Source organism: Mixia osmundae, assembly GCF_000708205.1.
Source record: "Mixia osmundae IAM 14324 unplaced genomic scaffold scaffold_10, whole genome shotgun sequence".
Taxonomy (NCBI): Eukaryota; Fungi; Basidiomycota; class Mixiomycetes; order Mixiales; family Mixiaceae; genus Mixia; species Mixia osmundae.
The window spans coordinates 282,236-309,581 of record NW_014575554.1 but is presented as its reverse complement, the minus strand read 5'-3'; the positions used below and the strand labels follow the sequence as shown (position 1 = coordinate 309,581).

At 55.9% G+C, this 27,346-nt stretch overlaps 15 protein-coding genes across 15 annotated transcripts; 8 read left to right on the top strand and 7 right to left on the bottom strand.

The window, feature by feature from the left end:
• The first annotated feature begins 9 nt into the window (after positions 1-9).
• On the top strand, positions 10-5,584 carry L969DRAFT_66015 (uncharacterized protein). The gene is made up of 6 exons (XM_014710470.1): positions 10-1,492; positions 1,548-4,502; positions 4,554-4,680; positions 4,728-5,026; positions 5,084-5,146; positions 5,195-5,584. Exons 1-6 carry the CDS (start codon positions 152-154, stop codon positions 5,471-5,473), a joined length of 5,064 nt encoding a protein of 1,687 aa, XP_014565956.1. The 5' UTR covers positions 10-151; the 3' UTR covers positions 5,474-5,584.
• Positions 5,585-5,715: 131 nt separating this feature from the next.
• On the bottom strand, positions 5,716-6,982 carry L969DRAFT_199496 (uncharacterized protein). Its single transcript, XM_014710469.1, has 8 exons — positions 6,882-6,982; positions 6,809-6,823; positions 6,672-6,746; positions 6,557-6,615; positions 6,303-6,501; positions 6,147-6,253; positions 5,951-6,096; positions 5,716-5,904 (listed from the first exon to the last, which is right to left on the bottom strand). The coding sequence occupies exons 1-8, from the start codon at positions 6,886-6,888 to the stop codon at positions 5,772-5,774; spliced, it is 741 nt and encodes a 246-aa protein (XP_014565955.1). The 5' UTR covers positions 6,889-6,982; the 3' UTR covers positions 5,716-5,771.
• Positions 6,983-7,055: 73 nt separating this feature from the next.
• L969DRAFT_53124 (uncharacterized protein) lies at positions 7,056-8,840 on the top strand (the record flags this gene model as incomplete). The annotated part of the gene is made up of 2 exons (XM_014710468.1): positions 7,056-8,673; positions 8,731-8,840. The coding sequence occupies 2 exons, from the start codon at positions 7,056-7,058 to the stop codon at positions 8,838-8,840; spliced, it is 1,728 nt and encodes a 575-aa protein (XP_014565954.1).
• Positions 8,841-8,961: 121 nt separating this feature from the next.
• On the top strand, positions 8,962-12,760 carry L969DRAFT_53176 (uncharacterized protein; the record flags this gene model as incomplete). Its single annotated transcript, XM_014710467.1, has 4 exons — positions 8,962-10,552; positions 10,600-12,446; positions 12,507-12,586; positions 12,637-12,760. 4 exons carry the CDS (start codon positions 8,962-8,964, stop codon positions 12,758-12,760), a joined length of 3,642 nt encoding a protein of 1,213 aa, XP_014565953.1.
• A 168-nt stretch (positions 12,761-12,928) lies between these two features.
• On the top strand, positions 12,929-13,596 carry L969DRAFT_19431 (uncharacterized protein; the record flags this gene model as incomplete). The annotated part of the gene is made up of 5 exons (XM_014710314.1): positions 12,929-12,938; positions 12,993-13,032; positions 13,086-13,200; positions 13,284-13,344; positions 13,397-13,596. 5 exons carry the CDS (start codon positions 12,929-12,931, stop codon positions 13,594-13,596), a joined length of 426 nt encoding a protein of 141 aa, XP_014565800.1.
• A 41-nt stretch (positions 13,597-13,637) lies between these two features.
• Positions 13,638-16,400, bottom strand: L969DRAFT_96458 (uncharacterized protein; the record flags this gene model as incomplete). The annotated part of the gene is made up of 1 exon (XM_014710466.1): positions 13,638-16,400. One exon carries the CDS (start codon positions 16,398-16,400, stop codon positions 13,638-13,640), a length of 2,763 nt encoding a protein of 920 aa, XP_014565952.1.
• A 151-nt stretch (positions 16,401-16,551) lies between these two features.
• L969DRAFT_53362 (uncharacterized protein) lies at positions 16,552-17,623 on the top strand (the record flags this gene model as incomplete). The annotated part of the gene is made up of 3 exons (XM_014710465.1): positions 16,552-17,038; positions 17,087-17,290; positions 17,343-17,623. 3 exons carry the CDS (start codon positions 16,552-16,554, stop codon positions 17,621-17,623), a joined length of 972 nt encoding a protein of 323 aa, XP_014565951.1.
• A 51-nt stretch (positions 17,624-17,674) lies between these two features.
• Positions 17,675-18,350, bottom strand: L969DRAFT_96456 (uncharacterized protein; the record flags this gene model as incomplete). Its single annotated transcript, XM_014710464.1, has 4 exons — positions 17,675-17,850; positions 17,901-17,981; positions 18,034-18,142; positions 18,192-18,350. The coding sequence occupies 4 exons, from the start codon at positions 18,348-18,350 to the stop codon at positions 17,675-17,677; spliced, it is 525 nt and encodes a 174-aa protein (XP_014565950.1).
• Positions 18,351-18,536: 186 nt separating this feature from the next.
• L969DRAFT_199276 (uncharacterized protein) lies at positions 18,537-19,278 on the bottom strand. Its single transcript, XM_014710463.1, has one exon. The coding sequence runs from the start codon at positions 19,092-19,094 to the stop codon at positions 18,606-18,608; it is 489 nt and encodes a 162-aa protein (XP_014565949.1). The 5' UTR covers positions 19,095-19,278; the 3' UTR covers positions 18,537-18,605.
• A 157-nt stretch (positions 19,279-19,435) lies between these two features.
• L969DRAFT_89925 (uncharacterized protein) lies at positions 19,436-21,694 on the top strand. Its single transcript, XM_014710462.1, has 2 exons — positions 19,436-19,475; positions 19,525-21,694. The coding sequence occupies exon 2, from the start codon at positions 19,624-19,626 to the stop codon at positions 21,421-21,423; it is 1,800 nt and encodes a 599-aa protein (XP_014565948.1). The 5' UTR covers positions 19,436-19,475; positions 19,525-19,623; the 3' UTR covers positions 21,424-21,694.
• L969DRAFT_53137 (uncharacterized protein) lies at positions 21,381-22,914 on the bottom strand (the record flags this gene model as incomplete). The annotated part of the gene is made up of 2 exons (XM_014710461.1): positions 21,381-21,761; positions 21,811-22,914. 2 exons carry the CDS (start codon positions 22,912-22,914, stop codon positions 21,381-21,383), a joined length of 1,485 nt encoding a protein of 494 aa, XP_014565947.1.
• Positions 22,915-23,314: 400 nt separating this feature from the next.
• Positions 23,315-24,349, top strand: L969DRAFT_105163 (uncharacterized protein; the record flags this gene model as incomplete). Its single annotated transcript, XM_014710460.1, has 2 exons — positions 23,315-23,506; positions 23,558-24,349. The coding sequence occupies 2 exons, from the start codon at positions 23,315-23,317 to the stop codon at positions 23,864-23,866; spliced, it is 501 nt and encodes a 166-aa protein (XP_014565946.1). The 3' UTR covers positions 23,867-24,349.
• On the bottom strand, positions 23,987-25,036 carry L969DRAFT_89923 (uncharacterized protein; the record flags this gene model as incomplete). Its single annotated transcript, XM_014710459.1, has 3 exons — positions 23,987-24,630; positions 24,683-24,694; positions 24,761-25,036. Coding segments are annotated over 3 exons (651 nt in total), but the record flags the coding sequence as incomplete, so codon positions are not given.
• Positions 25,037-25,261: 225 nt separating this feature from the next.
• Positions 25,262-27,234, top strand: L969DRAFT_89922 (uncharacterized protein). Its single transcript, XM_014710458.1, has 2 exons — positions 25,262-26,019; positions 26,069-27,234. The coding sequence occupies exons 1-2, from the start codon at positions 25,359-25,361 to the stop codon at positions 26,932-26,934; spliced, it is 1,527 nt and encodes a 508-aa protein (XP_014565944.1). The 5' UTR covers positions 25,262-25,358; the 3' UTR covers positions 26,935-27,234.
• Positions 26,938-27,307, bottom strand: L969DRAFT_53296 (uncharacterized protein; the record flags this gene model as incomplete). The annotated part of the gene is made up of 2 exons (XM_014710457.1): positions 26,938-27,234; positions 27,284-27,307. 2 exons carry the CDS (start codon positions 27,305-27,307, stop codon positions 26,938-26,940), a joined length of 321 nt encoding a protein of 106 aa, XP_014565943.1.
• Between the last annotated feature and the right edge of the window lie 39 nt (positions 27,308-27,346).

Sequence of the window (27,346 nt, the reverse complement as noted above, 5' to 3'; positions counted from 1 at the left end):
CGACGAGCGCGAGCACACACGACGAGCCTCATAGCAGCTCGCATTCAGTCTCTGGCGTTCTAGACGATGCTGCGATGGCGGGCTGTATGCGATAGTCAGCTTCCAAGAAGAGTCGGCAAGTGAGCAGCCCCCACGACTTGACGTGGTCGCGATGTTCTCAAGCAAGAAGAAGAAGTCGGTCAGCGAGGCGCCAGAGGAAGGATCTCTGGCCTACTACGAGGCACTGGCCGGCGTGAGTAGAGCAAGCTCGGTGGCTAGCAGGAGCTCTACTCAACATGCGCTGCCGCCAAGCGCGTTGCCGCTCTCGCCGCCTGCACCCGAACGGAGACCGTCAAGCGCTTCCTCGCTGCGTCCCAATGGCTCACATCAGCTGAGCGCTACTGCAATGCAGCACAGTACATCCACGAGCACTATCAAGCGAGCGAGAAGCAGAGGCGACATGAGAAAAGATGTCCTATCTGGAGAAAGCAGTTATTCTCATGGCTCGTCGGCCGACAATGGCAGGATGTCAATCGATCGTCCGCCTGCTTTCAGGCAGATACATGCTGAGCCGATACCTGCTGTCCCTCCTCTGAATGGTTCGGCGCTCTATGCAAGCACGTCAAGCGGTCTCGATAGATCAATCGGTCTCGATAGATCAATCAATGGCGACGCACCAGGCCGCAACAGCATCTCAGAAAGAGACCGTGGACTGCCACAGCGGCCATCACGAGAATCAAGCTCGTCTGCTACCGTGCAAGGGGCTATCTATCCCACTGCCAGCAGATCTCCGCCACCGATACCCTCTCAATTTCAGTTCTCGGCGCCGCCGCACTTGCAGCCTCGAACTTCGATGGCGCTCGATCGCCCACCGAATGCTTTCGATCCATCGCGCACGTCTGTCCGCTCATCAACATACTCGACACATTCACTGGCGGCATCCGTCGCGCCGTCAGTCGTCTCACTTGCACCTAGCATGGCCTCGTTGTCTATGACGAGCGAAGCGTCCGACTTTCACTTTCCACGACCAAAATCGGACGAACAGATCGAGCGTATGTTCGAAGAGCTGATATTCACGAGAGGTCTCCAAGGACAAGGAGATAAAGTTCTCAATGACATGCTGTCCTGGTCCGTCGACAAGAAGTGGCAGCTCGTACATACGCACAGGCTGAGCGAGCACCAGGCCGCCAAGCGTGCAAACATCCCGCACAGTATCGGCGGCGTACGAACATCCAGCAAATCTTCCTCACGAACTCAAAAGGACAAGCCAGAATACTATCTCGCAAAGTTCCTGGACAATACGATCGACGCACGGGCAGTAGCTAACCTCAATGTTGGCCTACGCACATACGAGATCTCATGGCTACGCTCCTTTATCGAGATGCAAGGCCAGTCGGTGCTGGCAAACGCATTGGCGAATTTGAACAGGCAAGCGCCATTATCAAAACGCGAAGTTGATCATCAGCTCGAGTATGAGATCTTGAAGTGTCTCAAAACGCTGCTTAACAACAAGGTCAATAATCTCTGCGAGCGGCAGCGCTAGCGTCGCTGATGGACTACATTGACAGATTGGTGCAGACGACGCGATACAGCATCCTGTATGTATATCCAGCGTAGCACTCTCTCTCGTCTCAGCCCAGGTAGCCTCACGGAAGACCGTTGTCGAGATCCTGACTTTTCTGGCGCACTGGGAATATCCGCAAGGCCATCACTATGTACTCAAAGCGTTCGACAACCTCAAAGCGGTGCGCAACGATACTACCCGCTTCGATGCTTGGCTCAGTACATTCGAAGCCACCATTGATGGTAGGGGCAAGATGGGCAGTCTGGTCGGTGTCAGCGAAGAGGTGAAGCTTTTGCGATCGCGCGCCCCTCAGGACCTCGCTTCGGGCGGCATTGGCCTGGATGGCGCGCTAGGCGACTACGCGCTTGCCAATCTGCTGCTCATGAATTCGCTCGTCTCGCTACCAGAAGAGTGTGAAATCCGGGTCCATCTGCGCTCTCAGCTCGACTCTTCGGGTCTCAAGAGAATTTTCGCGAAGCTGAAAAGCTTCAATCATAGCACGATCGAGCGTCAGATTGGGCAGTATGAGTCTGCTTCCGCCGAAGATCATGCCGAGCTTCTGTCCGGCTTTCAAGCTGGCACTCTCAAGGAGCTCTCCGATCCACGCGACGTCGTTCAGGTCTTGTCTGCCAACTTGCAGGGCAAGCGCTCTTTCGATTTTTTCCTGTCGGCGCTGCAGCACATGCTCCTGCTTCGTTCGGACGATGAGACGCAGACGCGATGCTTTCAGTTGATCGATATGATGGTCAGCTCAGTCGCGATGGAACGCACGAGCGGGCCCGATGACGACATAAGATCTCTACTCGGTACAAACGTCGCCAATCTGATCTCGCGCTTTACAGACTCTGACAGATTACAAGACGCCGAGAAACGTAACAAAGAGCTCGAGCAACTTGCGCGACGGTTACAGCGCGACAAAGATGCCTTGACGTTTGATCTGTCGCAAAACCAATCCGGCGATGCCGCCCAGCTTCAGGCCAAGCTGGCGCAAGCTGAGCAGGCGCTGGCAATCTCTCGTCAGACGACGCAAGCGCTGCAGAGTCAAATGGACGAGCGCGAACGGCAGCACCAACGCGAGATGTCGGAGCAAGAAGTGAGGATGCGAGAGCTCTTCACTATGCTTAAGCAGACACGTGCACTCGAAATGGTCCAGGATGAGACGGGTGTGCTCGATCGTAGAGAGCTCATGGATCTAATGGAGAAGAAGCTGCAACGGACCAAAGCAGTCTTCAGGCTCGAGGGTCGAACTCTGGAAGGCGACAAACCTAAGCGTTCTGGCTCGGGTAAGAGCCAACGCGACAAGTCAGACAGAAAGAGTCGAATCACCAAGGATGTCGGTGATCGTGCGCGTCAGCAGATCGAAGAGGCCTTGCGTGTGGGTACTACGAACCTCGTAAGTACCGTACTCCTGCCAGAAGAGCACATGTTCAATCTTCCACAGCCACAAGGCGTGCACAGCCCAACCAGCGATGATACAGATAACGCCTCGTCGCCAGCAGAGTCTGCTAGGAACGCAGCAGCATTTGGTTCGCCGGGAGGCCTGCCTCACAAGTCACCTGCAAGGACTGCCGTGCCGGCAGGCATACTCGACGCAATACGTGCGCGCGGTACCCAAAGTGGGGATCCCAAAGATTTGTCTGCCGGTGAGAGCGAGCCTTCGAGTCCTTCCGGCCGGCGTGATCGGGACGTACTCGGAGCATCGCCTCTAATTGGCTCGCCCACACCTCGACCTGTACGATCAGCAAAGCGGCTAACCGATTTACAAGCATCTGAGGATGCGGCTGCATCCAACACTGACGCGGTGGAAGCTCAAGCCGCACCGTCTTTGCCACCACCACCGCCGCCGCCGCCGCCTCCTCCTCCTCCTCCTCCGTTCGTGCCTGGCACTGACCAAGCAGCTCCTCCGCCGCCGCCTCCTCCTCCACCCGCGCCGCCAGCACCGCCGGCACCGCCAGCGCCGGGTATACCAGCACCTCCTCCGCCTCCTCCTCCGCCGATGCCTCCGGGCGGCCGTGTCGTACAGCTCGCTTTGGGCGACAAGGTCGTCGGTCGAGGCGGCAATGTGATTGGGCCCAAGGGCAGCATGTTTGTTCCTCGAGGCAGCGTTGTGGGACCGGCGGGCAGTTCGATAGTGCCGCCACCGCCGCCTGCACCGGGGGCGCCGGGTATACCCCCTCCTCCGCCGCCAGGTATGCTGGCTCAGACGACATTCTATGCGGGTCAGAACGGCAAGAAGGATGTCTATCTTACTGCAAAGCAAAAGATGAAGCAGCTGCAATGGGAAAATATTGCGAAAGGCCAGACGACAAAGACAGTTTGGGCAGACATCAATATTGATGAAGCAGAGATCGCGCGGCTGCTATCCTCCGATGGCACGCTGGAGACCATGGAGGAGGATTTCAAGGCCAAGCAATTCGTGCCCAAAGTGATGAAGAAGAAGGAAATCTTAACTTCAGTCCTCAGCACTTTGACAAGGCAGAAGATCGAGATGCTGCTGCGCGGCCGGCTCCCTGCCGACGTCAGCGACATAACGCTCGGCGTTCGCGACGTTGCCAGCCGCATACTAAGGTTCGACGAGAGTCTTTGCACAGAAACTTTCTTGGGCGAATTGAAGCCTATCTTACCCTCGTCAGAGGACATTGGCAAGCTCAACATCTATCGGAATGCAACAGACGATGTGCTTGCGACTCTGCAGATCGCAGACAGATTCATGGTCGAGCTGCTCAAGATTGAACGGCTAGAGCAGCGCGTAACGGGGATGCTCTATCGTGCACGCTTTGACGAGACATATGCGACACTCAAGGAGAGCGTCGACAAGATCCTGGCGAGTTGCGGAGCACTAAAGAAGGCTGATTGCTTCAAAGAGCTGCTCAACCTAATTTTGATGATCGGTAACTTTCTCAATTCTACTGGTCTCAAAGGCGGCGCATTCGGCTTTCGAGTCAGTAGTATCAACAAGGTAAATCTTATGACTATGCAAGCAAAGAATGGTCTGACAGCTGTATGGCAGATGGTCGACACCAAATCATCCAATGGCATCACGCTGTTACACTTCCTCGAGCGGACAGTTTCGCGACGTTTCCAAAGCATCGAGGGCTTCCTTGATGAGCTGACCATGCCTTCAGAGGCTCACAAGGGTACTTTCCAAATCTTAAGCGATCGCTGTGACTGATCGTTGGCGCAGTGAGCCTTGAGGACAGTAGGAAAGAGATGGCATCGCTCCGCGCTAGTCTCAAGAGCGTTCGGAGCGAACTCAGCTCCAACTTCGAAGATATTGACAAGCTTCAGCCCGACGATGGCTACCCTCGCAGGATGTTTCCCTTTGTGCGCGAAGCCGATGATCGACTACAGACACTCGTCGACCTCTTCACGCTTGCGGGAGCCGAATTCAGCGAGACTTTACATTACTTTGGCGAGGATCATCGGCCGACAACGAGCTCGGAATTCTTCGGCATTTTCAAAGTCTTCACAACCTCCTACAAGGTAGTGGCGAGGCTGCTGTGAATCACGTTGGGCTTACCATGGGCCCCTGATGCACAGAAAGTCAAGGCACAGAACGCCACGCTTGCCGAAGAAGAAGCGGCACGTGAGAAGCGCCGTCAGGTCAGTGTTTCGCTGTCTGACACTACCAGACTCATGGGGAGTTTGCAGGCAACGCAAGCGAAGACCGAGGCAGCGGTGGCCGAGCCGGCAATCGATCCGGAAGAGACTGCCAGCGTCATGGACGATCTCTTTACCAAATTACGCGAAGGTACAATGCCAGGCAGACGATCGAAGCGAACGCGACGAGCTGCGCCCGATACCAGCTCGCCCAAAACGTCGACCCCCACGCTCACAGCTGGCTTTACTGACGATGCGAGCGAGCTCGCCAAAGGAATGCTGCGCGAACTGCAGGGCGATGGGGTCAGTCTTCTACGACCAGCTCACTGATGTTGAGCTCAGGACGCGCAAGCAGTTTGACACATACAAAGCACCGACGCCAGCTTATGCGAGCAGCACGCGCGCCAGCAGGCGGCGGTTGCTCGAAGCTGCCGAACTACCTCCAACACCCGAGGATGGTGAACCTGTCGAGACAGGCACAGGTGAAGAGCAGAGAGAGCATGAACAGATAGCATGAGAAGTAAGGAGGAAGGGTTGGTTCTATGTTGTTTTGACACTGCCGCGATATCGATGTTGTTGTATGAAAAGGTACAGTGCGCACTGCATGATGTTACATGATCTCGTGTGATCAGAAGACAATATCTGGATCTTTTGTCTGCAGCATATCCTCACTCTGCTCGCTCTCGTGTGCATCTTGCTTCTTTCTCTTCTCCTCTTCTTCTTCCGCATCACGTTGCTTCTTGCCTTGCACCTTTTTGAGTCTGCAAAAACGATCAGGACGGATCCAACTGAGAAGAAACGGCGTGCCTGTAGAATTCTTCTCTGTCCATCTCATCGAGCTCGGAATTGATGTAGGACACGGTGTTCTCGAGTTTGGGGATGAGGATATGCTCGAGCGCATTGACTCGCCGGCTGGTCATCGCAATGACCTCGTCGAGGATGACAAAAGCCGTCTGCCGGGACTGTACGTCAGCAATGGCATGCTGATGCACACCGTGCCGACCTGAAGCGAGGCAAGCTCGACGAGCGTCTCGACGGCTTTGGCGTAGATCTCTCGACATTTCTGTACTTGCTGGCCGCCTCGTCCGAGACCGGTCAGATTGAAGTCACCTGTCCTCGCGCTGTCAGCTGCTACGTGCAAATGCCCAGGCGGACGGACCATTGCCATCGCTCTTATCGCGCTTGACTTCAAAGCTGGGTAGCACGACACCGGAGACGTTCTCTTGCTTCGTGCCCACCCGGAACGTCGCTTGGGAGACCGCTTCTTGTACCTGGTAGCTGATATCCCCAGCAGAGTAGTTGACCTCTGCGAGCGAAAAGGCAGCGAGCTGCATGATCCTGCCCATCTTTCGCTTTGCCTGTGATGACAGGGTGTCAATAGGAGGCACAGCCTACCAGCTTGAACCCGCTGACCTCGTCTATCTTGCTAGTGATCGTCCTGAAGCGCTTCTTGAGTGCGTCGACCTTCTTCTCTGTGGGACATGTGCACCATCAGCGCCGAGAGCAGGCCGACAGTACTTGGGCGCACTGAGTAGCGAGTGGCCGGTCTGAGCGCCTTTCAGACGGCCTTTGACGAGCTGCAGGTTCTGACGGGTGGGAAAGACTGCCAGCGAGGGAGGAGAGTCAGGATCATGGAGGCGGTATCGAGTGCAATGCGAGCTTCACCATTCTCCCTTGCGCCTGCCAATCATCATGCCGCATCAGCGCTGCTCGGGCGACTCAGAGCTTTGTATCTCACCAGACATGGCGGATGCAGCCGACTGGCGTGTCTAGCGAGCTCGAGGCCTGTCTGGCCTATCAGATTGATGGACACACACACCCCCGGCCAAGTCGATAGAGCGCGACAGCTCGGCCTGACGATCGACCCGACTCGCACGCTCATAGCTCTACCGGCGCACGAGAGCGGGATGCAATGTCCTCCTCGGCCTCGAGTGACTCTGAGGATGACCAGATCCAGCTCACCGAAGAGCGAGAGGAGGAAGGCACCTCACAGTTTGGAGCAGACGATCAAGATGAGCTCGAAGAGGATGACGAGCTCGAGGGACAGTCTGCCAGCTCGGAGACACAGCCTGATCCCCAGTCGATCGAGTACGAGCAGGACGAGAGGACACAGTCTGAGCGAGGCGCCGAACGGTCGCTGGAGCCCACCACGCAGATCTACGCCCAGTCTGTCCAAGAGCGGATGGAGCGTCTGGCCAGCAGGAGGAGGCCCATCCTCTCCGAGATCATGATGGATTCTCTCGTCACGCTCCCCCACGGCACAGAAGTGCAGTGTATCGCCTTGCCGTCAGGCGCGAACCATTTCTTCACAGGCGGCCAAGATGGCTTCATACGACGGTACGCCCTCAGAGATACCACCGCCGGCCTCACAGAGCTCGACAATCTCATCACGCGGACATCGGGAAAGAATGTGCACGGCAAGGCAGTCCATGGCATCCCGTCAGGTCACTATGCTGCTCCCCAGGGCGTTCTCGTTGGCTACTGGGAGAACTTGGACCTGGCTCCTCAGACCATGCAATATGGTCCCAGAGGACTCACCCATACCGGTCCAGAGCCTTCACCCGTGTACAGTCTCGCCATACACAGTCAGGAACTCTGGGGATTGTCTGGCACAATCTCGGGCGCGATCCATCTCTGGTCTGTCCGTTTGGACGAGGGGCAGATACGCCACGTATTCCAACCTGGCAGTGTCGGAGAAGGGCGGTTGGGCCACCGGTCTACGCCTGTATCTGCGCTTGCTTTGGCTGGCGAGGAGACGAGCGTCATCAGCGGCGGCTGGGACGCCAACTTGCTCGAATGGGATCTGCATACGGGCCAAGCCATCAGATCGTATGAAGGCATGACGGGACAGATATCATCACTGAGCTTTCGACCACTCATAGATGGCAGCATCCCCGAGACGAATGGTCATCACGATCCAACCGACCGAATGAACGGTGACGGCGACGTGACGGTCACGCAATCACCTGCAGAGTCGGTCGACTCGCTCTTCGATGACGGCGATGGCGAGCCAGATCCATCCATACTGTCCGAAAGCGTGCGTCTGGAGCCTGTGACGAAATCTGGCCGTTCTGTCCCGAACGCATTCGAGCCTGGACTACCTGCCTTGAGCGATCAAGTCTTTCTGGCTTCCGGCATAGACGGCCAAGTTCTCCTCTGGGACCGCAGACAAGACTCGAATGCGCGTGCAGCACGAAAATTCGAGCTCGGAAGCAAAACGCCGCCTTGGTCTGCTCAAGCGAGCTGGACAGCAGATGGACAGACTGTCATCGTCGGACGACGCAATGAGACGGTCGACCTTTACGACCTTCGGGCGAGACAAGTCAGGACACTCAGGCTACCCGCCGGTTCGGGCGCGATCAGCTCTGTGCGCTCTCTGGCCAATTCGAGACAGATCATCTGCGCTTCCCAAGACAACATCCGACAATGGTTCCTCGATAGGGATGACGGCGAGCCCAGCTCCAGACCAGCGAGTAAGATGCCGTTCAGGATCATATCCGGCCACCATGGCGCGACGATCTCTGATATCGGTCAGTTTATCTTGAATCTTAGAGCCTCCGTGCTGAGTCGATGGTATGCTCGGACAGTGCTCGATGATACTGGACGCTATATGTTTACTGCCTCTGGCAACAGGGATCTCGTCGGAAGCGGGGGCACTAGTGATTCTGTCACTATCTATGAATTGAGACCGCGCTGACCGCCAACATGGCAATTCATTGTGAGACGCGTCGCGAATCTCCATTCGACTGACTGCCTTTGTGTCTGACTAAAATGTTGCGAGGTCCTGATCGGTAGGGCGACATAGACCTTACTCCATCATGTCGAGGAAGAGCTCGGTCTCGAGCGCGCCCCACAGCCCACTGCGGGAGGCTTTTGTCGCCTCGCCCGTCTCAAGCTCGACTCGGTCGCCGACACGAGCAAATTACGGTCTTGCAGGTCCACAGGGCGCCAATGGAGCCACGCTCGAGGTGCCCGACGGCAGCTCTGCCTTTGGCCATCAGACGCGACTGCAATGGGTTCTTTCTTGGGGAGACAAAGAAGTCGCACGATGGCTAGAGGAGAACAAGTGCGGCGCTCATGCTCAGACGTTTCGCAACAACGATATCACGGGGGCTGTCTTGCTGGATGTAGATCAGTCTGCTCTCAAGGAGCTAGGCGTACAGAGCGTAGGCGATAGGATCAAGATCGTCGTCGCCGTGAAGAAATTGCGTCAGGCGTGTAGCACTTCTTCGCTCGCTCCCCCCAGTCCTTCCCACAAGGCAGGTTATACATCGCCCCAGCTTTCGCCACAACGAGCTGCATTTGCGCGGACAAATTCGCCGCTCAGCAATACATTTGCCCCGAGCGAAACCGCCCTGGGTGCGCGGCGACTCGCAGCTAGCAAAGGCACCTACCGAATACCGCCCCCTCTACACCTGCCTAGCTCCTCTTCGCGCGACAAGCTCGGTCAAGCTTACCAAAGTGCGAGTGCTGCCTCAATTGCGACGGGCACGCAGTCGGCGCAGCCTTTTCCCTCTGCGTCGTCCTCAAATGGGTCGAATGTCTCCATCGCGGTCAACGGTCACACGACCATGCGCGGCCAAGACTCGCCCACTACCGGCGCACCGCGAGTGGCAAGCACATTACCTCCGCCTGCACCACCCCCGAAGTCGTCCCTGCCACCACCGCCTGGCACCGCGCCTCGCTCACGATCTGGTTCGTCTGCTCAGGCGCCATCAATACAGACAACGACTCCCTCGCCCGTCGTGGCGACACAGCCTAGCGTGTTCGGGTCTAGTCTGACCAATCCCGAGACACAAGCGCCGGTCAGGCTTGAGCGTAAAGCGAGTCGATCAGGTCACATATTCAGCAATGTCACTGCCCTCGGTCTGTCCCATCGGCGAGGAAGCTCGCAAAGCAACAACCCCCTCACGGGCACAGGACTCGTCAACCCCAATTCGCTGCCGAGTCTATCGAGCTCAAGATCGGGCAGCTATAGCTCGGCAACAGTTTCGACGAGCACGTACTCACATCCATATGCTCAGACTAGCTCGCCTGCTTACGATTCGTTCTCTACTGGCTCACGACAAGGCCAAGAAGCGCGAAAAGATGTTGGTTACATCGTCGGCAAGGGCAGTTTTGCCAAGCCTTCCACGCCAGGCGGTCTGGTGTCTGTGTCGGCCGCAAGTAATGCCCTTCCACTGGAGGATGTACTGCGCAAGACCGTCAAGTTTATCGGCGATGATGGCATCAGCAAGCTCGTCAGCGTTGATGATGCGCGAGATGCCAACGAGATCATGTACAAGGCCTTGCGGAAATTTGGCAAGATCTCTGCCGGTCAACGGCCGTCGCCCGCTGCCTATACTGGCAATGACACCTTTGTCGAGATGGAAGGATGGGGCGTCTTTGCAAGTAGCTCCGATGGACAAGGTATGTCAAACAATTGCTCCAAGGGATCCATCTGATTCCCAAGGCAGTGAAAGCGTTGACCGAGAGCGAGCTGATCGGCATATGCCAGTCGATCAGTCGGCCAGAGAGGCAGCGCGGGCTGACATTGCGGCGTTTGCATCACCTTGCCAATACAGAAGACTGGCGGTCAAAGCATCCTACGCTGCGTCACAAGAGTGAAGAAAGCCAGACTGACTTTGCGCCTCAGCCGATGAGCCCTGCGCCAATGATCAGGGATTCGCGCGTGCCTCTGACCAGTGTGCAGCCTGCTTCGCCCGTCAAGTCAACATATTCGGATGAAGAGCAGGATTATCAGCATCATGGTTTAAGCAGTCAGCAGTCTGCTGAGCGCAAGCGACAGACCCAGCAGAATCGTGCGAGCACGATCAGTGTGATGTCGGGCCTGCTCGATTGGTCAGATGCCATGTCAGGCGCAGATGCATCCCCTCAGCCAGGCCAAGCAGGCAGCCAGAAAGGACCCCTGCGCAGCTTCCTCGGCCATCGCCCCACATCAGAGCTCATCTCCTCGTATCTGGCCGACTATTTCCCTGCTGCAGAAAAGAAGATGCTGTCTAAGACTGCACGAACCAGCATGCGCAAGTCTATGGCTAAAAGGCAAAGCTACCTTGAGCCGAAGTCCGGCGAAGGCTTGCCAAGAAGTTGGCAAAACTCTGTCGGTTCTTCGCGATTCAGCGGCAGCTCGACCGGATCACAAAGATTCAATCGCACCTCAGGCTCGGACGGGACATCGCTTTATGAGGTCAATGAGCTGGGCGAGCTACTTGGCACGACTTCGATTAGTCCTATCCATAGTCCTCCAACAATCTCAGAGCCAGAGCTGGATGGAGAGACTTCTACTGCCAGCAACCGTCCCTCGCTCAGATCACATCACAGTGGCTCCAGCAGGCTGTCGACTTCCAGCCGATTGAGTGTTGCGCGGAGTGGTCGCGACTCGGATGGCGCCAGTTTGCTCACTGTCGATGAAGTTACTGCCGAACTTGAGAATCGTAGGCTTAGCACGACGAGTTGGATGCTGGATGAGGATGACGACGAAGATGACGATCTCGAGCAAGAGCTGGCCACCTCGCTCTCACCGGACCTCGATCGTATAGAACCTGCGGATGTGGCGGAAGCCAAGGAAAGTGAAGATCGCAAGCCGGATGCTGCTGGTCCGCAAGCTATCACATCGAAAGGGTCGAAAGCGTCCATCAAGTGGATCAAGGGTGTCCTCATCGGTCAGGGCTCGTTTGGACAAGTCTCGCTTGGCATGAACGCGACGAACGGCACGCTTATGGCAGTCAAGCAAGTAGAACGGCCGACGGGATCATCACATAACGAAGAGCGACGCAAGGCTATGATCGTTGCGCTCGAACGCGAGATTGATCTGCTGAAGACCCTACAGCACGAGAATATCGTGCAATATCTCGACTCCTCTTTGGACGAAAATCATCTCAACATTTTCCTGGAGTACGTAGCAGGCGGCTCAGTCACAGCTCTGCTTGGACGATATGGCTCATTCGAAGAGACGCTCGTTCGCAACTTCCTTCGAGGTATCCTGCAAGGGCTCAATTACTTGCACGAGAAGGGCATCATTCATCGCGACATCAAGGGCGCCAATATTCTCGTGGACAACAAGGGCGTCGTCAAGATCTCAGATTTTGGCATCTCTAAGCGCGTCGAGGATGGCATCTTGTCCACCGTGCGCATCCATCGGCCGTCCATGCAAGGCTCGGCGTTTTGGATGAGTCCAGAAGCAGTAAAGCAGACGACTTACACAAACAAAGCTGACATCTGGTCGACCGGCTGTCTCGTCGTCGAGATGCTCACAGGCAGCCATCCTTGGGCCAATCTGACGCAGATGCAGGCCATCTTCAGGGTAAATTTTTTCGCATCCATCGCGCCATCGAAAGAGACTGAAGAGATGCATCTTGTACAGATTGGACAGTCGACATCGCCGGAGATGCCAGAGGACATTTCATCCGAAGCGGAAGATTTTCTCAGCCAGACCTTCAGGCTGTACGTTTATTCTGTTAATGGTTGGAGAAGAGACTGACAGAATCATACAGGAACCACGAGGAGCGGCCCAGCGCGCTCGCGCTATTGCATCATCCGTTCCTCAGAGGCGACACTGACCCCAGCCAGACTCCGACAGTGGCGAGCTTTCCCGACACTCCTCATGCTAGCAAGTAGATCGTTGTTGTATGCATGTTGCCCTTTGTGCCACTTGGCTGCGACCTCGCGATGTGAAGCAGGTGAAGCCACGACGGAGAAGGTGACACGGTGACACGTGGTAGATCCCCGCGTGAGAGAAACATTAACGACATCAAATCTGGCAGCCACCGTGTAAGTAGCGTGAAGATGGGACGAGGTAGGCAGCGTCAGCAGTCTGTCAATGCTCGAGCTTACCAGAATGTCAATCCAGTTGCAGCATCATCAAGCCGCACGCAGCGAGCCGCGCACTTGTATGTGCTACATTGGCAGCAAGCAAGTACTGCGCCTAACAGTTGATTTGCAGCGGTGCGCCGAGCTCCGAGCGCCGAGAGCGCATGGCAGCAACTCTCAGCAAAGAGCTGCGAGGTCAACACTCGGCGAGGTCAATCCCCATCCGCAAGGACGACGAAGTTCTGATCGTCCGCGGCAAGAATGCTGGCAAGGAGGGCAAGGCAAGCGGCTGCTCTGACAATACAACGAACTCGGCTGACAGCATTTACAGGTCATTGCATGCTACCGCAAGAAGTATGTCATTCACATCGAGCGAATCGTCAGAGAAAAGGGTGAGCACCACGCGCCACTGCAAAGGTCGGAGAGCTGATGGGATCCGAGCAGTCAACGGCGCATCTGTTCCGATTGGCATCCACCCTAGCAACGTCGTCATCACTAAGCTGAAGCTAGACAAGGACCGCACTGCAATCTTGGCGCGCAAGGCTGCTGGCAAGCGCGCAAAGGCAGAGACGATGAAGGTCGACGTGCGTTCTCACCTTTATTATGAGCGTTCTCAGCTGATCTCACTGTGCAGTAAATGCTGAGGATCGCTTGTATCATGTCTGCATTAGTCTACAGCGTCTAGCTATGACTTGAGATCTTGCAGTTCCTCATTGAGGCTTTGCCAAGCCGGCTCTTCCTCGAAATTAGTCCTTGTACGAGCAAGGAAAGTTCGCACGATACTCTTGGCCTGGTAGCGCCAATCGGCCAGCACGAGCTGACCGTCGACTTCTTTTGATCCCATGTTACGCAGCACGTCGACGACGTCTAGCACTTCTTGAGCAGCTGTGATGAAGACTGACTGCTGACTGGCGGCTTCGTCCTTGACCGCTGAGCTGCATCTGTATGCCTTGAGATGCGCGTCGATTGAGCCCTTGAGGTCACCAGCCCAGTAAAGCAAGTTGGCATAAGCGAGAAAGAGGCGTGGCGCGGATGAGATTCGTGGCAAGAGCGTCCGTTCAAAAAGATCCTTGACTCGTGGCCAGAGCGCTCTGCTCGAGTTCGGGCCGACGTCCGTCTCGTCAGAATTGTCTACGGGTGGTGCGCTCAACTCTGCATAACTCTTGCCGCGTGTGACCGCATTGACGAGTCTTTCGAGAACTTCAAAGTCTATTGCCTCGTCGCCGACCTTATCTGCTCGTAGTTCGACCAGCTTACCGAGCGCTCTTGCCGCATCTGTCAGCTCGCCAACATCGACACTGACGATCATGAAATTCTGCCAGACTCGCCAGCTGTCGTACGAATATCTGACGGCTTGACGAAGACAGCCATATGCAGCTCGCTTGCGAGAGTAGGGCACCTTGCCCGTATCATATATGGCCTCATCGCCAAGTTCCGTAGGCGCAGTCGCACTACCGGTGGCAGCTTCTTCAGTCCGGCGAAGATGTATGGAAGCGAGATTGCTCCAGCATTCGCCATCTTCATCGTCGAGCGAGACGCAGCGCGCGAAGGCTTCCTCTGCCGTCGGCCAGTCCGTGCTCATCATCGCTGCACATCCCAGGACGAACCAAGATCGCACGAAGAGCGGATTGATTGCCAGCGCTTTTCGCAGCGCCTCGATCGTGCCGGGGTAATCCTTGCGAGTGAAGAGCATGACGCCGAGACTGCGCATGGCTCGGGATGAGGTTTTGCCAGAGAGCTCCCAAGCTTTGCGGTAGTGATCCGCGTTCGCTTCGAGATCGCCGAGCAAGCACCATAGCTTAGCTTGACGGGCTTTGTCGGAGATCTTGCCCTTGATGCGAAGGCCGACTTCATCAGACTGTTCCTTGCGGCCCTCGAGAAGGTCTTTGACGACAGCGATCCCTTTGGGCTGCTGCTCGATCGCTTGCCAGCACTTGACAGCATCCTCCCACATCTCGAGTCTGATGAAGATCTCCAGGGCGCTCTTGACGACGCCCAAGCCGAGAAATCGCTTGGCTAGCTCGGCCTCTAGATGCCATCGAGCAGGCGCGGCGACATCGTAGACATACTGCAACCTCTCCTGCACAGGAGCGCCTTTCTCCCGTTCGATGATATGATCATCTTCTGGTGGCGGACGCTCAACATCGGAGCCCTCGAGCCTGAGCTGATCGACCAAGCTCTGCATCTGCAGCAGTCCACGCTCGACTGTGCGAGACCGGCTCGCTTCCAGGCGACTGCGAATGAGCAATCCCATGGAGTAGATTGTCCAATTCTCTGGGTGATCGAGCACCCGAGTGACAAATGCGCCCATCTGAAGCGTCGTGAGACCATGCGCTGGCGAAGTGTTGCTGATATTGAGACAGAGGGCAAGGAGTATACTCTGGTCAAGGGGGTGTAATGCCGGCTGCTGCGAGGGATCGAGAGCGTCCAGAGCGGATTGCGCGGACTCGTCCGATGTTGCCGTATATTTTGTACGCTCAAGCAAAGTGTCGTCATTGAGGGCATGCACTTCCGGCATGTCAGGCACTGCTCCGTTGGTCTCGCCTGCCTTTGTCTGCGTGCGTGGCTGCCAAAGTTGGCGCGGACGACTTTGGGCAAGAACGAGGAGCTGGCTGGTTTCCTTCTGCTGGAACTTTGTTCGCTTGCCCAGTCTACCGGTGAGCTTGTATTCTAGCTTGGTGTCTGTCGCCGCGCGCAAGAACAGATCGGACGCGGCTCTCGTTGCTGTGGGCTGGTTCTGCGAGATGAGGCTGTAGTAGAGCCCAAGCTCGAGTGAGACAGTCGCTATCAGATCTTGTCGCTCGTCGCTGTCGGGCAGTGAAGCGAGTACGACGTCTCGGTATCGTTCTACGGCCAGGAGAGTAGGGTCAGGCAAAGGCACGGGCTCGTCGAGAAGTTGCAAGTGCACAATGCCAGCGCGCAATCGCCACAGCGCGATCGAGGGTATACTGCTGGGCTGCGCGACCAGTTCACGTGCGATAAGCAAGAAGCTCGTCTTGCGAGCGAGGTGGTATGCTGGCTCGCCTGCCAAGCTCAAAGCAGCCACGGCGGCATCATTGAGTGCTGATTCGCTGACGCCCTCTGGCGCTGAGTCGATCAGATCCAATGGCGAGAGGTCTACCTCTGGACCGGTCCAATTCGTCTGCACGAACGCCTGAAGCAGCGCAATGCCGACCGCTAGCATGATCCACTCTTTGGGCTCCTGTTGCGACGCAAGCGAGACGATGGGCCGTCCTGCATCGTCTGTCGCGAGCCGAAACAGCTGAAGCGATCTGACAAGCTTGGACGTGAGGAGCTGGCTGTAGCGACCATGGCAGATATGTTGTAGCAGCGTCTCTACAGGGGACAAAGGGAGAGAGATGTCGTTGTCGCTCCAGTTTGAGAGCAGCAAGGCTTGTTCAATCGCCGAGTTGCGTGCAGCCGCTGTCGCTGAGCTTTCGGCTGTCATGCCTGCGAGCCTTCGTCAGTGCTACTCCCCCAAGCAGGCGGCAACTTGCCCATTGCTTCGTCTATCTCGAGCTGAACGGTCAAAAATTTGACGGGGGCACTGTCGATCAGACCGAGCAGGGCCCAGTGGGAGCTCTTCTAGCCAGGCTAGCATGTCCTCCAGAGCCCGGGACAGCGAGCGAGAAGCTCTTCATCAGTCTGGCAGTGCTCGTCAGCGGGACTCATACTCGCCCGAGCCTTCTACATCTTATCGTGATCGGCATAGCTCGACCTATTCGTCCTCTCACAGGCAGCACGACGACCGAACCCACTCGCACAGAGATGACAGGCGAGAGACGGCACATAGAACCTCACGATACGACCGTCCGGATGACGCAGATCGACGGCATCGTACGAGCGACGACAGCAGGGAGAGAGCATATAAATCAAGGGATCGCAGAGACGACCGACGTGACCCTCGTGGCGATGACCGCTCGAGCCGCAAGCACAGCTCACGACGCAGTAGAACACCCCTGAGCGAATCAGAGTCTTCAGATGCATCTGGCTCGCGCAGGCGGTCCTCGCATCGACACGAAGAATCTCGCGAGGAGCGTCGAGCGCGTAAAGAGGCCAAGCGGGTCAGGCGAGAAGCCAAGGCGAGTCTGCAATGCTGGATGCTGTGGCTATACTCATATGACTGACAGAAAGCAAAGAAGGCAAAGAAGCTAGGCGTCGTGGGCCACGAATATGGCTCGAGAGGCATCCTGAACGAGGCAGACATTTTCACCAAGGACATGGAATTCAATGCATGGCTCATGGAGGAGCGCAAGATCAACCCAGAGACGGTCACACACGCCAAACGGAGAGAGATGTTCAAGATCTTTGCCGAGGACTACAACACTGTCACGCTCCGTGAGTTGCCTGCTCTGTCGTCGAAGCGGCCGCTCATTGACGCGATCTGCAGCGCATGAAAAGTACTACAACCTCGAGGCGTACGAGAAGCGGATGTCAGCCGTACGAATGGGCGAGACAGTCGAGGACACGAGCGAGTACGACTTTCGCAAGGACGAAGAGGCACTGCGCAAAGCAGGCAGAGCGCCTACAAAGCAGAGCGATACCTTTCTCACGCGCGAACAGCTCGAAGATCTCCGAAAGATCGAGCGACAGCGTATCGAGGCAAGCAAGATGAAGACGCTGGGATTGGAAGTCAAGCAAAGCATGGGCGTACGCTACGAGGACGGCTGATCGGCATGTAACGTATAGAATGGGTTGCAACAAGCAGGACGAACTTCTAATTCACTTTGGTGGTGCGACGGTGCCACAGTCTGGACATTTGCGCAGCGCCTCATCGGTCATCCAGGCATTGATATGAGGCTTGAGCTGTGTGCCCAGATCTGTACAGTGGAATGAGACTTCGCGGATCACATGGGGATCTTTGTGTGTTGGGGAAGGACAATACCAACGCAATCGGTCTTCACAGTCGCATTAGCTCGGCTCCTGACGCTGTAGACTTGGCGCTCACCTATCGCTTGAGGCGGCCGCTTTTGCTCAATCACAAGCCCAACGGTGTCAGCAAAGCGACAAGGATTATGTGGCGTGTTCGCTGAAGAGGAGGCATTAGCATCGCGAAAAGTATCAGGAGGTCAGTAGCTCGCCTGGTAGCAGGAACATCTCCCCTTCCCCTATGGTGATGTCGCGGAACTTGCCATCGTCTACAACCTTGAGCAGCATCGCTCCCTTGTACTGATAAAACCATTCCTCGGTCTTTTGCGCTACGTCAGATCGTGCGATGACAGATTTGACTGTTGCGTACTTCATTCCAGTGATAGTCGCTCCGCGAGTTGGGTCCTCCGATGATCATCACAATCTTGTCCTTGCCATCGTAGATGCAATAGTTATTCACGGGCGGTTGTAGCTTGTCCTTGTTGTCTTCGAGCCACTTGGGCAGATTGATCGGTGATCCGATGGTCATGCTGACGCTGGTTGTCTTTCGTACTTTGCAAACTTCGTGATACGCTCTGGGCGTGATGTGTATGCGCGAACCGAGGCTCAAGCACTCAACGTACGTTCCGTCCGGCGATGAGTCAACTGAGATCGATTAGATTCTCCGAGCTATCACCGAGCGAGCTTTGCCACGACATCGCGCATCGCGTCAATTGATATCCGCTGACGAACTCTCTACGATGATGTACAACGACAAGTCTATCTAAAGCTACTCAGAACGAGCTCATAGGCTCCAAATGTGACCTACCCAGATGTGATCAGCTTCCGAGATGCATTGCGACTTCGAGCGTACCATATTCACGGGCACAGCGCGTAGTAGTGTCGGTCCCAGGCCTGCGAGCAAGCTGCGTCGATTGCCGGATGAAGCCAGTGAGGTCCGGATGGTAGCCAGCGTTGAGACTGGGCGAGAAGGCGCACTCGAGCGAGTTGTGAATGCTTGTGCATCGCTAGCTTGTATACGAGTCTTGATGCTGTCCAGGGGATAAGTCGACGCCCAGCCAACAATGCCTGCGACACCTCCTGCGACTAACAGCGTCGACGTGCTGGTTGCAGCCGTCTCGGACAGGCTTGAGGCCGCAACCGAGTCGCTCGGCGTTGGCACTGCCATCCTTGGTGACAATAGTCTGATGATGCCGTAGTACGCGTAGAAATACGGCCCTGCATCTTCACATGAGACAGGCGATAGGAGCCTCTGGACAGTACGGCGCACCATAGCCTAGATCGCGCAGCATCGTCGCCGACAGACCTCTGTAGAGCCCGGCAAAGCCGTATGATTGCAGAATGCGTCGTACGACTGCATATGTGGACGGCTGATGGAGCGTCGTCGAGGCTTGCTGGATGATCTTGATGCGTTCTATTGGGCAAGTGAGGAACCTGCTCTCGTCGTCAGACGCGCTCTGCCTACTCAGCGCAGGGCGTACGATGTGCCTATGCCTGACAAGCTGCCTGCGACTGCTACCTGAGCGAGTGATGGTATGTCTTGCGTGTGTCTGAGCTGAGCTCGTATGCCGATGCCATAGAGTGTGAAGACGGATGCATTGATGGCAGCGACGCCGAGAATGGGCGAGGTGATACCTTTGAAGAGACCGTGGATCTGCTCTCGTCCAATCAGCCACATCGTAGCTTGTGCATCAGGAGCTGACCCTTTCTGCTTTCACAATCTGCCGGAGGGTATATAATGCGCTGCGAGAGGAGGACGATGGTGGCTGATGTTGCAGTCTGACTTTGAGCGTATCGAGAGGATGGCCGACGGTCAGACCAGCGATGCCTGCTACCGTACCAGCCAGAAAATCGATCTGAGCGGCCGACAAGCGGTCCTCATTCATTCAGCCTCCTTCCTAGCCTGTTGCAAGCCCTTGTCAAACTTGTCACTGGCCGGCCGACACGCGCGTTCATCGTTCATCGATGCATCAGGCGATCTACTCGCCAAGGCCATGCATCTGCTCGTTGCCCTTCAGCTTTTGACTGCGGTCACCGCCTTGCATCATATCGGCGCATTCCATCCGCAGCATCATGCACAGCGACAAAGACCCGACGAGGATCAAGCACTCCTCTTCCAAACGAGCAATGACGCGAGTCTGGACGCGGACCCTATCAAGCAAGCATGGCACACGCTGCCTCTAGATCACTTCAACGATAGCAGCACAACATTCAGGGCTCGCTACTGGTTCGACAACCAGTTCTATGTCGCCGGCGGCCCGGTGTACATCCTCAATGGCGGAGAAACGTCAGGCGCAGGTCGGCTGCCATTCATGCGTACCGGTATCCTCAGATTGATGTCGGAAGCCACGGGCGGATCAAGCATCATACTCGAACATAGAGCTTATGGCAAGAGTCTGATCGGGCCAGATTGGAAGCCCGCCAATCTCAAGTACCTCACAACAGCGCAAGCATTAGCTGACGTGGCACACTTTGCCCAGCATGCAAACTTGAGCCTTCCTTCAGGCTCCGTTCTCAGCTTATCAAGCGTAGAGCACAGAATCACGATTGGAGGCTCCTATGCAGGCGCACAGTCTGCCTTTCTCAGGCGACTCTACCCAGACATCTTCTTCGGCGCAATCGCATCTTCAGCAGTAACTCATGCGCAAGTAGACTTCTGGCAATACATGGAGACCATCCGACTCAGAGGACCGAAGCAATGCATCCAGAGCATCGTCGATACCGTAGCCTTTGTTGATTCGATGCTTGATCTGGAGCGATCCGACCTCACGCGGCGGTTGCAGCGCGTCTTTGGACTCGAGAATGTGACAGTGCCAGCAGATTTTGTCAACGTCTTGACGACACCGCTGAACTACTGGCAAGCTGCCAATTGGGACTCAACAGTCGGACTTGATGTCTTTGCAAGCTTCTGCAGCCGTCTGACGAGCACAGACTCTGCCGTGCCAGATGCGCTTACAAGCTCGCTCCTCCCAAGCTACGCTGCTCATGCATCCTTTAACGCACTCGGCGCGTATGCGGCTTGGATAAGAGAGTATGTCACGGCTGTCTGTCCAGAGGGAGCAGATCAGGACGCCTGTTTCGGCACATACGATGACAGGGCGTACCAGAAAGACGGGCCCTGGCGTGCTTGGCTATGGCAGGTCTGTACAGAGTGGGGCTATCACATTGCTGCTGCACCTCTCAACGTCACCTCACTCCTTTCTCGAAGAATCACTCTAGCGTACGTCTCCAAGTCGTGCCAACAGAGCTTCGGAAGAGACGTCCCCATGTGGCCCAATATCAGCAGAGTCAACGCCTACGGCGACTATGGTCTGTCTTACGATAGACTTGCATTCATCGATGGACAATTCGATGCTTGGGTGGAGGCAACACCGCACGCTAGTGTAGCTCCTCCACGCAACGACACCGATGAGCAGCCTTTCTGGCTCATTCCCCGCGGCGGACATCACTATGACGAGAATGGCCTGCTCAATCGATCGGCCGAGCCATCTCAAATCAAATCAGTCCACGCACGCGAGCTTGCCTTCATCAAGAAGTGGCTCGCAGAGGACGGCGGTATTTACGAAGCCGCGTCTGCATTGCGCAACTCTGGCGGGACATAGTCGAGCTCGAGAGCAGCAAAGACGGCTTCTTCGCTGTCGAGCTGTATCAGACGTTCGTCGGCACGTGTCGTCAGCCCACTGCTATCAAATTTATAGCCCAGATCTTTGGCGCGCCGCCTAAGATCACGCTCGAACTGCGTGGAGCCAGTCCAGCCGACGACGCCTGTCCAGTAATTCTCCCAAGGCGAGACAATCAAGTCTAATCGCCGATGAAGAGCGGCTTGGCCACTCGCTTGCGGCGGCAGAAAAATGCAAAAGCACTTGTCAAACTGATCGAACGAGCTTGAAGTTGAGCTCCTCGCTTTGCTCTCAAAATCAAATGAGCGATTAGTGTTTTGCTAGACACCTCATCAGCATGATCTAGATGGACGCTTGACTGAGACCGACATTGGTATAATACAGGATCTCCTTGATGAGTGATTTGTGCTGAAGTCGATTGACGAGCTTCGACAATAAGCCATGTACAGTGTCGTGCGGATGCGTGATCAAGATGTCAATGTCGTTCGAAAATGGTTTGCCCCGTCTGTAGCCGCCTGTGAGCATCGTCAAGCAGCCAGGTTGGAGCTTGTCGAGCTGCAGCTTGACCAAGTCATGGATTTTCTCTACCTCTGAGCGCGGGATCTTCTGGGCAATCTCATCTCGATAATCGAGGCTAATCTGGGGTGCCTCTGGATCCTCTCGCATCGTTCGCTCGACATCGTCCCATGTCAGACAATGGAATCGATCGACGAGCGTGCGCGCTGTTGTAGGACCGATGCCATGCACAGACGATGTGAAGAGCCTCAGTGCGAGGAAGCGAGACTGCCTCTCTAGTCTATCAGCCTCTGCGAGTGTGCCAGTGCGCAAATATTCGTCAATGAGTGCGCCGATCTTTGGGCCAGTGCCTACGATGGTATCTGCCTCTTGACCGCTTTGTAGCATGTGAGGATAAGCTTTGAGAGCAGCGATGGCAACAGCGTAGCTCAGCGCACTTCTCGCATTGCCAGTGAGCCTTCGCTCTTCCTTGATGACTGCTAAGCGGCGCACAAAACCTTCATTGATGCATATTCGGGGCGATAATCGCATACAAGAGTAGCGAGCGTTCGTCCAGAGATCAGACGGAATCCTGCCGGTCTTGATGATGTCGGGGAAGGCATGGGACCGGTCTTCTGCATCGCTCATGCCGCTGTCTCGAGTGACCTGAGCCGGTCTCTGCGCACCATAGGCGGCCGGCCTGAGTAGGACATACGCATCGACCGGCAACTCATGTCCCGCTGAGATAGAGTCGTGCGCCCATGCTTCTCGGAGAATGAGCTGATCCCGAGCTGCTGAGCCGAGTGAACGCTCGAGTCGGGGCTGACTCCTCAACTTGGTCAAGACAATCTCGCTCGTTTCGATCTCGTCCACCGAAACCGCTCCATTCTGGTCCAGGAGTGCATACAGCTTGTGCACTTCCTCCTCGCTCGACTTGTCGCGCAAGACATGGATGTAGTGATGCTCAAACACCGGCATCTCACTCCATCCTTGCCCGATCGTCACTCTCCCATCGCGAACAAAGCATCTACCCCGGACCTCCGCAGTCAAAGTTTTCGTGCACCGACCTCACTCTCGAGGCTATGCTTCGACATTGTCCAGACTGTACCCTGACCGTATGCGCAACGGTTGCAGATCGTACAAACGCCTGCACAAAGGCCTCCGCGATTCTTTTCCGATCATACCATTCAATCGCCCACTTTGGCATTTGCCGGCAGCACTTCGTGGACACATCATCCTCGCATACCCCATGAGTCCAAGCGTCTCATCACAGGTATAAGAGCCATGCTTCCTCCATCTTCCTCATCCACTCGACTCGCTCGCACAAGACACACTAGCACTACTTAGCAACCCTCTCAAGACCACTATCATCAGCAAGATGCGCTTCACACTCTGCCTCGCACTGGCCGCCGCCTCGTCCGCTCTTGCTACGACGCCTGCGCAGCTCATGAACCAGCTTACTGTCGTCACTACGGACGCGAACAAGCTCAACACTTCGCTGGCCGTCGCCAATTTGACTTACTCGTCGGCCTATGCCATTCACTCGCTAGCTTTGACCACGATCAAAGATGTATGTCTCCACTGTGAGCTACTAGACCATGTCACTGAATTGGCCGTCTAGATCAACAATGGCACTTCGCTTTGTAACACGACCACTGGCTTCACTGCCGCAAACGGCATCTCCGTCATCCAGACGGTCGTCAACAACCTCACGCCTCCCACATTGGCTGCACTGACGAGTTTGATCAACAAGAAGTCGCAATTCGACTCGTTCAAGCTCGGCTCAATCGCAAAGACTGATATCACCAACCTGCATACCGCAGTCGATAACTTATCTGCCTGCATCGTCTCTGCCGTTCAGAATGCCACCGTCACTCCCCTTGATACAGGCTTCAACCAAGCAGCAGCAGCCTACGCTTCAGAATCATGATCTGAGGCGTGATAAAAGTATGTACCACGAGGGCTGTCCTCTAATACATATCGAAGAGGTCATGGCAAATTATTTAACTCCTTTCTCCTCAGCGCGCCAACATCGCGACAGGTACCAATGAGTGTGTGAGTAGCCTTCATTGTCTGTCGTGTGTGCTATTGAATGAAATCATAGTGACTTTAACCCCCTTCGTTGTGCTTCTTTTCTTGTCATGCAGAGCAACTAGTAACTGTCCTGGTTGCTTGATTGCTGGCCGTACGACGAGTCGTCACCGCCGGACTGGCCGTAGCTTGCCCCGCCAGATGACTGATCGTAGTTGTCACCGCCAGAGGCTTGGCCGTACGAGTCTTGTTGACCGCCGCTACCGCGACCGCCGCTCTGGCCGAAGCTGTCACCACCGGACTGTTGCTGGCCGAAGCTATCGCCGCCAGACTGTTGGCCGTAGCTGTCACCGCCAGATTGTTGACCGTAGCTGTCGCCGCCAGACTGTTGGCCGTAGCCGTCACCGCCAGATTGTTGACCGTAGCTGTCGCCGCCGGACTGCTGGCCATAACCACCCGACTGACCGCCTTGGCCGAAGCTGTCGCCTCCTGACTGACCGCCAGACTGGCCGTAGCTATCACCACCAGACTGGCCGCCGGACTGGCCGTAGCTGTCGGATTGACCGCCTCCATAGCCGCCCTGTTGGCCTCGACCGCCCTGCGACTGGCCGTAGCTGTCATCCTGACCGCCCGAGCTTGAATTCTGATCATACGAGTCCGAGTCTGAATCAGGCATCATCAGCAGAGGCTTTGCGAAGCTACCGAGTAAACTGACTGCCACCCTGACCTGTGGGATGGTATGTTGAAGTCAGCACCGCACGTGGGGGAAAGGTAACAGACAATGGACACTGACCTTGCTGGTTCGAATTGCCGCCGCCGCCGAACTTCTGCTTGAGGTTCTGACCTTCGTTCGAGCTGGCGAACTCCTTTGCCTTGTTGAAGAGGTTGCTCTACCTCGCCCAAGAGGTCAGCATACATCACAAGTACGCGGAGACATTCTGGCGGCAGACGCTGCTCGACGCTGCCGACAAAGCGAGTCTGACTGACCATGATGTCTGCTGTGCTTTGTGTGTTTGTGAGACGATGCGGCTTCTTTGCGAATAGAGCTACTAGCGAGAGACCGTGGGCTCGCCGTTATAAGGAATCCGCATCATATGATGCAAGAGTCGGGGAGCTGCTGGGCTGCACTGCGGGTCTGGACCTCGTGGCCTTCCGCACGCGAAATCAGTGATATCCGCGCTCTGTCAATTAAATATAGCTCGTGCCCGATCGACGCCTCTCTACCGGCGTGGCGCCGTCAGGGCTGATCGAGTCTAATCAGATCAGGTTTGCTATGACGATGACGTGGCTAGACACCCCTCGACGAATACTTTTGACTGATTCGCTCATTCTCTGCAGCTTCGTTTTGCGGCCACGACGTTGCCTGCTTTCTGCTTCGGCTTGCGCACGACATGGTCGAGACAGACAAGAAGGAGAGGCTCTCCAGGCATCGCCGAACGAGCACCTATGCTATCGAGAAGAAGCAAAAGTCGCAGGAAAAGCTCAAACGCAGGCTAGCGCAAAAGAAAGCTGAGAAAGAAGATCCCAGCTTGAGGGAAGAGAGAGTGGCTCGCAATGTACCCATAACCATTGAGAATACTCGACAATGGATGGGGGAGCAGGACGGCACGGATGATCCACGCACGCAGCCTGTCAAGCTCAAGGCAGCTCATGAGGGCGCACAGGAGCTCAATCTTGACGATGGCATGAATGGCATGGTCATCGACTTGGCAGGGTTGGAAGATCTCTTTCCGGAGCCGATCAAGCATCCAAAGCAGCAGCCGGTCGCAGGCCCCTCCTCGGAACGCAATATTGACCTTGATGGCGCCGAAATGGACGACGAGGACGAGCAAGCTGGTATGACTGGGCGCATCTTGCTCACCACTGCGCCTCGCCCCACACCAGCGACGTATGATTTTTTGAAGGAGCTACAGGGACTCTTTGGAGGCCCAATGTTGGCGGAAATCATCCCTAGAAAGTCGCCGCGCCATGAACTGAGCAAAGTGTGCAAGTGGGCTGCAAAGCGCGGCTACAGCGCTCTCATTGTCGTCGGCGAGGACCACAAGCATCCGAGTGAGGCTATTGTGTCGCTATAGACGTCAGCGCTGAAGTGCTTGGACAGGTTCTTTGACGATGACACGCCTACCTTTAGGCCCAACAGCGCATTTCCGTCTGACATCCATACTAGGCTGTAAGCAGATACGCGATCACGCAAGGCCGACAGCACATGCACCAGAGCTTGTGTTATCCAACTTCTCGACACCCATCGGTTTGAGTGTAGGGCGTCTGTTTCAAGGTCTCTTTCCACCTATGCCCGACATTCAAGGGCGACAGGTCGTCGCAATTCACAACCAACGCGACTTCGTCTTCTTCAGACGCTTCCGCTACGCATTTGCGGTTCGTTCAGAGGGCAAGATAAGCACCGAGTTAGCAGAGAAGCGTGGGATGGACAAGGATATACGGACGAAGCTACAAGAAATCGGGCCAAGATTTACGCTCAAGCTGCGCTGGATCAAGCGAGGCACCCTGGAGCATGGTCGAAAGCGTGGAGGTCGAGCCAGAGGCGGATCTAGCCACCAGACCGAGCACATCGAAGCCGATATGCTGAGACAGGTAGAAGGCGGCAAGACTCAGACAGAGGGCGAAGAGAACGGCGATCAGGACGAACGCGATGCAGCTGAAGAAGCGGGCCTGCCAGCGCCGCCAGATCAGCCTGCAAAGGATGATGACGGTGATCGGATAGAGTCAATGGACAATCCCACACCGAAGAAGCGAAACAACCATGGCAAGCCGCGCACGCACAACAGCCAAGGTCGGATCCGTATACCTCAGCTCAAGCCTAAGCCGGCACTGCCTGGCGCTCGCAAGCTCAAAAAAGGCGCAAGCGTACTTGAAGGTTTCGGCATGCAAAATGGTACAGATTCTGCCGAGCTGGAATGGGAGTGGAAGCCAGACATGCAAGTCAACCGACGTCATTTCTTCATGTAGACATTATGATGCATCTTTGTCTGCTCCCTCTGGTATGCCTTGCTCGCCGGTCTGCTTGGCGTCTTTTTGAAAATGGATCGGCGTCGCTCGCGGCGGAATACCGCCTGGCCCTGGCTGCGCTGGTGCCTCAATTTCATTGGCTGTATTCGGTAGCTCATCGACTGCCGGTGCTTGACCGGGCGCTTGCGTAGACTCGCTCAAGGGCGCACTACCTCCGCTTGTAGAGGCGTGAGGCGAGCCTTTCGGGCCTGAGGAGTGACACCTCTGTGCCAGACTCTGTGTCAGCACTCGCACAGGTGTCTGCAGACAGCTATGTCAGCGATGAGCGTCATGAAGCCAGGAGACTCACTCGCACGCCCAGCATCCGAATCATCGTCATCGTCGCTCTTCACGTGATGAACAACTTTGACTC

What these genes read in the sequence shown, in the direction of transcription:
- L969DRAFT_199496 (XM_014710469.1), bottom strand. An exon ending in GACCGGCCACTCGCTACTCA is followed by an intron (nt 6,616 to 6,671) that starts GTGCGCCCAAGT and finishes CATGTCCCACAG; the next exon opens with AGAAGAAGGTCGACGCACTC. An exon ending in GACAGAGAAGAATTCTACAG is followed by an intron (nt 5,905 to 5,950) that starts GCACGCCGTTTC and finishes TCGTTTTTGCAG; the next exon opens with ACTCAAAAAGGTGCAAGGCA.
- L969DRAFT_89922 (XM_014710458.1), top strand. Translation starts at nt 25,359, where the DNA reads ATGGTCGAGACAGACAAGAAGGAGAGGCTCTCCAGGCATCGCCGAACG. An exon ending in CGAGGACCACAAGCATCCGA is followed by an intron (nt 26,020 to 26,068) that starts GTGAGGCTATTG and finishes GTGCTTGGACAG; the next exon opens with GTTCTTTGACGATGACACGC.
- L969DRAFT_89925 (XM_014710462.1), top strand. Translation starts at nt 19,624, where the DNA reads ATGGCCGACGGTCAGACCAGCGATGCCTGCTACCGTACCAGCCAGAAA.
- L969DRAFT_66015 (XM_014710470.1), top strand. Translation starts at nt 152, where the DNA reads ATGTTCTCAAGCAAGAAGAAGAAGTCGGTCAGCGAGGCGCCAGAGGAA. An exon ending in TCTTCACAACCTCCTACAAG is followed by an intron (nt 5,027 to 5,083) that starts GTAGTGGCGAGG and finishes CCTGATGCACAG; the next exon opens with AAAGTCAAGGCACAGAACGC. An exon ending in CACGTGAGAAGCGCCGTCAG is followed by an intron (nt 5,147 to 5,194) that starts GTCAGTGTTTCG and finishes GGGAGTTTGCAG; the next exon opens with GCAACGCAAGCGAAGACCGA.
- L969DRAFT_199276 (XM_014710463.1), bottom strand. Translation starts at nt 19,094, where the DNA reads ATGGTGCGCCGTACTGTCCAGAGGCTCCTATCGCCTGTCTCATGTGAA.